General features: G+C 45.2%; 1 protein-coding gene across 14 annotated transcripts in view; it reads right to left on the reverse strand.

Annotated features, from left to right (window-relative positions):
* PPP3CB (protein phosphatase 3 catalytic subunit beta) overlaps positions 1–3269 on the reverse strand; it is a 76862-nt gene extending 73593 nt beyond the window's left edge. For 3 of the 14 annotated variants that reach the window (XM_075611000.1, XM_075611003.1, XM_075611002.1), the window contains exon 1: positions 2900–3269. In XM_075611000.1, coding sequence (XP_075467115.1) covers positions 2900–2948 — 49 coding nt within the window. In that variant the 5' untranslated portion in view covers positions 2949–3269. The remainder of the gene's footprint in view (positions 1–2899) is intronic. The other 11 variants (XM_075610996.1, XM_075611005.1, XM_075610992.1 and 8 more) reach the window with 8 other exon arrangements.
* Positions 3270–8006: the final 4737 nt, after the last annotated feature.

The following is an 8006-nucleotide window of genomic DNA, read 5'->3' on the forward strand; positions in this document are numbered from 1 at the left end:
CCAAGTAAAATATAAACTTTCATTTGACTGTATCTGTCTAAACGTGCAGCTTTGAACTCTACTAGCAAATAGTTACTAGAAATGTGCCATTTGATTTATTTTAAAAACGTACTCAAGTGTCCTCTTTTTAGAAATGCCATTGTTCTAACAACCTTCTCAATAAAACACAATTTTCAAGTTATAAGGCGGCATTCAATTCACCAGATTGTACTAAATCTCCCACATTGCAAAACTTCCAAAATACTGTTACTGGTCTCTGACCATAGCCCTGTCACTCTTACATTTATAATAAAATCACATAGGAGAGAGTATGTAGGATAAACACAGTAATATTTGGAGTCAAAGACAATATATGCCATGATGATGAAATTATGATGAAATGCTGTACAGTGGGGATAAAAGTGTATATCCCCATATGACTACTAGAAAACTTGTTGTCATAGGACACTGTTATATGGCAGAACTTTTCATTTTACAATAACTAATTACATTGGCATTGTTCTACAGCCCAAGATTGTAGTTTTTTTCCCATTGTGCGGCAGTTTCAGTCTGTTGCTCATTATATTTATGACGTCTTAAGATTGTATTGATTTCCAGCTATCCTGAAACCACAACAAAATATTTGTGTTTTTGTATGCTTAGATTACATTTCTAAATGGGTCAAGCATACATAGATGTTAAACTGTATTTTATTCTACACCACTATTCTGAAACTCATTGACACATGGGACAGAGTAGTAACTTTTCACCAAATATGTAAGTATGTATAGTAATATGGATATCCAGCCATAACAAGGATGTACAAGAATAGCTGTATTAAAGCTATAATGCAGAGTTAGACCCATTATTTATAGATTGATTTTGTGGGGATGTAAGGAAACCCTATTTATTCCCCTAGCACCTATCTAGAATTCTTTAAATATATATTGGTGCTGTCTGTCATTTTTTGTATATACATGTACAGGCATATTCTCAACATGCTTCTTGTAAGCACTGAAGTTTACTTTTAGTTGTTAAACACACACACACAGTCTGTCTAATGCCAATATTAGAATAGCCATATGCTTAAATTGTAATAATTTGTACCAGCCCTCCATACCCAATGTAAATTACAATAAAATGTCAATCATACTGGAGTCATCATTAGACGCAGTATACTAAATACATGTACATTTCTTATTTTCATAATTTTTTTTAAAAAGTACCTATCAATTTGTATTCATAGCAGAACACAATGTAGACCAAATAGAGACAATACGTTATTTAACTAAATCTTTTATAGTACCACTACTTTTCAATAGCACTTTATCCAATGATAAGCAACACATTATAGTACCCAATGCCTAAGTTACAAAATAAGTCTTAACTACTACAAACATTGGTCAAATGTGTCTTCTAAAACAGCTGTAAATACACATGACATTCAAAAGGTTACATTTAATGTCATGTTATCATGCAGTCACTAATGGGAACATCCCTAAATTGCCCCCTACATGTCCAACTGGATGAACTTATCACATAATTGTAACAAAAGTATAAAATCAAATTCACAGATTTCAATTACTGGAAATAACTACAAAGTGACAAGCGCCGTATCATCACCTAGTCTGCAAAATAAGTAAATACAATTATGCAGTCTTCATCAATATACCCAGCTTTCAATGCCACACCAAAATACTGCTAACAACCAACATCAACAACCAGGGGGGGCTGTGTAGTGCCATGCAACCACAAACGTGACAGCTGCCAGATCAATGTTGTCATTTATTAAAAGTATCCAGATCCAGGGAGGGGAGAGACCATCCCTACCAGCTGAATTCCCTGCAATTTGTCGATACCCAGTTTCCAACAGAGGAGAGGGGACTACAAATAACAACAATGGGGGATCCCCCCATCCATAAATACACACACGTGAGAGACGCAGACAAGCAATCACAGACCCGACTGTCTGCCAGCGCTAACACTATACAACTATATTAAGGGAGATACATAAAAGTGCTTATTATAAGTTAGCCTTATAGGAAGGTCAGGGTGCAGGAAGCGCAGGCCCAGGCATGTGTCTCCCCTTCCCGGCGAACAGCTCTGCGCAAATCCGGGGCCGCCATGTTTGTTTTGTAACGTTGGACAGAAGCTGATGTGATGGGGGGGGACAACCCATGTCACACGGAGGGGAGCCCGGGCTGTACCGGGGGAGGGTGAGGGGGGAGACATGTCACACGGAGAGAGGGGAGCCCGGGCTGTACCGAGGGGAGAGGGACATGTAACACGGAGGGGAGTCCGGGCTGTACCGGGGGGCGGGGAGAGGGACATGTCACATGGAGGGGAGTCCGGGCTGTACGGGGGGGGGGGGGGAGAGGGACATGTCACACGGAGGGGAGCCCGGGCTGTACGGGGGGGGGAGGGGGGAGACGTCACACGGAGAGAGGGGAGCCCGGGGGTATGGGGGGGGGGGGGAGACATGTCACACGGAGAGAGGGGAGCCCGGGGGCATGGGGGGGGAGACATGTCAGACGGAGAGAGGGGAGCCCGGGGGTATGGGGGGGGAGACACATGTCACACGGAGAGGGGAGCCCGGGGGTATGGGGGGGGAAGAGACATGTCACATGGAGAGGGGAGCCCGGGGGTATGGGGGGGGGAGACATGTCACACGGAGAGGGGAGCCCGGGGGTATGGGGGGGAGACATGTCACACGGAGAGAGGGGAGCCCGGGGGTATGAGGGGGGAGACATGTCACACGGAGAGGGGAGCCCGGGGGTATGGGGGGGGACATGTCACACGGAGAGGGGAGCCCGGGGGTATGGGGGGGGAGACATGTCACACGGAGAGAGGGGAGCCAGGAGGGGGGGCGGGGGTGACACGAAGGGGAAGACGGCGTCAGACAGAGACTTAACAGACTCACATTTAACCGCCCGCTCGGTGCTGGAGTGTTTACCGTCCTTGGTGGACATGCTTCGTGTAACGGGCTGCTCTGGACGCGGCGAGGAAAGACGGCGGCTGGACCGGGCAGCGGAGACACCGTGGCTGGCCTCTCGGTTATTCCGCGGCGGCCTCCTCCTGCGCGGCTCTGGGGTAGGGGGAGGGAGGGGTTTGGGGAAGGGAGGGGGACGCGGGGAGAGCTAGAGGGGGACGGTAACGGCTGTGAGTAACATGGCGGCAGCGGCGCAGACACTCTGCAGCACACACAGGCTCCAATGCTGAGCCACAGAGCGCGGGGGAAGGGGGCTGTCCCGTAGCAGCGACCATGATGCACCGCGCCCGCCTCCCTCTCCCACACATACACAGGGGGCGGCTCCCGGTGGTGGAGGTGGTGATGAAGTGTCAGTGGGTGTGTGTGGGGGGAGCAGGTGGTGGCTGTTGCTTACAACTGTAAAGATGCAGTCCCATCTGTGGGCTGTCAGGACTGGGCTGCAGTCCCATGTCAAAACTCAAACAGAAGACAGAGCTCTGTCTTCTGTTTATGTCTTGTAATTGAGAGAACATAGGAGTCTCTTTTCTTACACACCAGCTCCCATCAAAGTAATAGATAACTGCACTATGACTGGGTTTCTGTCCAGCAAGTGGGATACCGATTTGTGGAAGGATGAAGCTAAAAATGTGTTCTCTACTGAACATGTTTATGTGAACACTATTGATGCAGACAATATATAAGATTATGTCAAAGACCTATCCAAACTGTTAAAATCTTAGATTCAGATGTGGTGGTAAGTAACCAGTCTTCAAACATATGAAATTAAAAATATGATACCAAGAGGACTGAGAATTAACTTGGCCCCTGCCTATCACATAATAGACACTGAGTTTATTTTTTTTTAAAAATGGGAAAAGGAACTTTCAGATTGCTCTAATGAACTTATCAACTTGTTAATAGTCACAAAAAAACAGTTAGCAACAGTTGATAGTGACCTTGCAATACAGCTCAAAAAAATTGAGCAGTTAAAACCCCATACACAATTTGTGGAATTGGAGTCTATGCTACATAAAGACATACTAAAATTTAAGAACGAAATCAAGGATAGCAAACATCGTAAATTCCAAAGGGATAGTCAAGATTATAGCCAGGATAAGGTCTATAGCTATAAACAGTTTCGCAGAACTAGACCCAAAACCATAAATTATTCTTCATCAGAAGTAGAAAACTCAGAGTCTGATTCAGGTGGTTGTGATCAAACCAGACTAGGGACAGCACAATACCTGCTTAATACTAGACTCATGGAAGGACAAACAAACATATAGAACAAAGACAAAAAAGACAAGTCGCTTGAGGAGGACTTTTTCTAAGTATAGTCTTTTTGCTATGTGCGCGGTCATGAGATTTCCCTCGCGTCGGGTGCTCGTCTTATTGTAGGCAGACTGTATGGCAGTATTTGCAGAGCGTTTAAAAACAGCCCTTTGAGTTTTCTGCTCGTGAAGCTGTCTCTCTGCCCCTTTTCCACTCAATGGGGTTGCTAGTTCAGCCTCTTTGGGATTAAGTTGTAATTCCACCCCCACTTCCAGAGAATGTCCCATCTTTTCAGCTTCATCAGCTAAGGATTCCTCTGGTTTTGCTTCAGCACGTGTACCTTCTTTTATTGCCTGTTGGGTGGCTGAAGGTTTTGCTAGTTAGTGCTTGTTTAGGTGGTTCACATTTTGCAACCTTGTCTTTCAGACGAGCGGTATTCCCAGCTCTCACTGTACCCTTGTCTTCATGGGTTTTTGTGGCTGTGGGATACTGACGCTTAGTCAGGGTCAATACTTGTCCTTGTAGAACTTTCATCTCATCAGCGAGAGATCCCTGTTTTTTGAGTGCGTCTTGCAAGTCTCTTCTCAGGGAATTTATCTGCAAGTTTTGCTTTCTCTGAGCTTGCTTCCACATTTTTATTGCATTGTGAAGCACTATGAACTTCTTTGCTTGGGCCACAGTTACTTGTTTCAGTTTCTGGACCTTCTTGTGCTCTCTTTTGTGCCGCGTCACCTGGGTTCTAAGCTTGGCCTTTAGCGTTGCCTTGGTGACGCTCAGGGTAGCCTTCAGTTTCTCATGCTGCTTTGCGGGGACATACTGGGTAATCAGTCGTTCCTGCAGCACTTGAATTTCTTTAACAGCCTGCAGATTGTCTTCCTGCAGAGTTCGCTGCTTCTCCTCGGCCTTCTCGAGGTGCGTACACAGACCTTGCAGTTGGTTCTGCAGTTGGTGCTCTGCTTCAAACTTCTCACCTTCCAAAAGTCTATTTATTTCTTTAAGCTCGTGCAGCTTTTCATTTTTTTCCTTGACGTCGTTTGTCAAATTAAAATTTTCTTCTTTGAGTTTTAAGTTTTCTCGTTGTAATCTTAAATTTTCTCCTTTTTCAGTCTCTGTACTATTCAGGGCCTCCTTGCAGTCCTCCTTCCATTTACGCACATCTGCTTTGAGAATGACAGTCTCCTGGCGTGAGACTTCCTTCTCTTGGTTGAGGGTCTGAAGCTCTTTCTGGGAGACTTGGAGATCTGTATTAAGATTGACAATCGTTTCTTTAGAAATGTCCAGCTCCTCAGTGAGACTGTGTAGTTCCTTTCTGGAAACTTCCAGGTATGTGCGGCAGCTGTTGGTCTCATGATGTGAGGCATCCAGTGCTCTGCGGAGTGTCTGAACCTGTTTCTGAGATACGTCCACCTCTGTCTGGACACTGTTGACCTCCTGTTGTGAGGCATTCAGCTCTATGCGAAGAGTGTGAACCTCTTGCTGGAAGACTGTCATCTGCTTCAGTGCCTCCTCATACTTCCACTTTAGCGTAGCCATCATTTTATCAGATTGGCTCTGCTTTTCATCCATGGCGGAAATTATAGCATTTGCAGTATCTAGCTCAGTCTTGAGATCGTCCAATTCTGTCCTGGCTGCAGAGTACATTGCGAGCACCGTCTTCTGTAACTCAGTATTATCTCAGTATTATCTTTCAGTAGCTCCGCGTAATCATCTTTCTTTTGTTTCAATTGTTCACGGAGTATATCACAGTCACGCCTGCCTTTTTCAGGGCATCCTCAGGGCTGGTCAAGGGATCGACACTCACTGGTTCCAGCTCTGCTTCCCTGGGATGGTTGGTTGAGGGTTCCTCACTGTTGGGACCGGACAGACACGTCTTTGGGGTACACGACTTCTGCCTTGGGCCCTCTGGATATTCGGTTATCCGTGGGACGAGTTCTCCATTTTCTCTAGGCTGCAGGGCATCTTGGTCCCCCTTTTTCTCCACAGGGTCTGCGGACGTGTCTGTTCCTTCCACGGTAAGTGAAGAACCGCTTTTCTTTTTCTGCCTTTTTGTTTTGGATGACTCCGTCCCATCAGGAATACTGGGGTCTCCTTCTTTATTTAATACTTCAATAGCTTCATTATATACGCCAGGCTTTTCTTGCAGTTGCTTTAGCTGACAGAAATATTGGGTGATCTGCTGCTCCCGCTCTCTCTTGTCGACCATATTCGTCATCATAGAGAGTGGTCTTTTCTGTTCGTGCCGAGTTCAGGCACCCCCACCATTCTTGGGGTGTTTTGTGGGTGTGACTCGGTTCGGGTTCCCCGTAAGAGATGTCTTCCTCCTTATTGGACTGGAAGGGCCACTCTTCCGTGGGGTAGGGTTCATTACAGGAACGCTGCATCTTGTCCTCCATTTTGGGGCTCTCAGGTGTAGTTTTCTTCCTGACCTCAGGAGGCGCTATTGCAGCTGTTGCCACTGTATTTGCTAGAATCCCCAACTGTGGTAGTCCTACAGGTGGGCATATTTTGCTTGTAGAGGTCGTAGCTCTCACAGGCATCTCTGTAGACTTTTTCTTTCTTGGATAAGTTTTACAATATCAGCAGTACTGTGCATGCATTTTCTCTCATCAGGTATACAGGATGTGCAGTTGCTAGGTAAAACGTCTATTTGCTTTACACCATTTACTTGCTAGGTGTAATCTCATTAGGTATGCTGGTTGTGTAGTTGCTAGGTAAAAACTTATGTTTGCTTTACACCATTTACTTGCTAGGTGCAATCTCTCTGCTTCAGCCAAATAATGTGATTTTCTGCTTGAGTTCAGTCTCAACTTTGGGTATTATGACATTCACTCTTCACACTTTGGGATACCTTTTACACAGTTCAGCAATTCCTTTTTTCTAGTAGGCAATTTTACCCTCAGCACATGTTTACTGAAAATTCCCCTGCTTCAGCACAGTTTTGCATCAATTTTCACATTTTTCTGCATATACTCCATTCACAACTGGTAGTCCTATGCGGTGTGGCAGCCTTTACTTGCAGAATCAGTACCGTTCATGGGTCACCATCTGTATTCACTGCTTCAGCTAACCATTTGAAAACAACAAACGCCTATCCCTTTCAAGGGCTAACTCACTTCTTGAACCCTGACTATGGCTGGAAGGCAAAACCCCCTATTTCAATGACCATATTACACTTTATTATTGTGATAGGCAAATAAGGTTTACCTGCTTCAGTAGTCTCTCTCTCTCCTCTTGGGATTGGGGAAAGGAGTCCATCTGTGGTTTTTTAAGTTTCAGTGCATTATTATAAGCATGTCTCCCAGCCCCAAACATATAGCATGAAATGAACAGATATAAAAAAAAGTCTTATAAATGAAAGTCTTATCTGTTCCTTGTGGTTTGGAGGGAAAATATTCTCTGTTCCTGGTTGCTACCTTTTCTTCAGGATTTGTCAGCATTCAGGTTTAGAAGTTTCCTCTGTGTCTTGCAAGCAGCCTCTTCTGGTACAGTAGACTCAAGACGTCTGTCCCCATGTCAGTCTCACAAGTTGTGAGAGTAAGGGACAATCTCTGCTTTGTCTCCAAGTTCAGCTCAGGTGTGAGCTAAGGAGTCTCCCTTCCTGTCTCAAAAGACAGGCTTTTCTAAGCAATCTAATCAGGCAGGTGGTGTTTGTTAATTTACTACCAGCAGTTAACCACCACACTGCTGGATTAGAGGCACATTACCTGAACAGGGATAACTCCCCTGTTACAGGCCCTTTCACAGATTTAAGACCAAGAAGTAAATTTACGCCGATGATGAATGTATG

The sequence above is a fragment of the Ascaphus truei genome, chromosome 8 (genome assembly GCF_040206685.1).
Source record: "Ascaphus truei isolate aAscTru1 chromosome 8, aAscTru1.hap1, whole genome shotgun sequence".
NCBI lineage: Eukaryota > Metazoa > Chordata > Amphibia > Anura > Ascaphidae > Ascaphus > Ascaphus truei.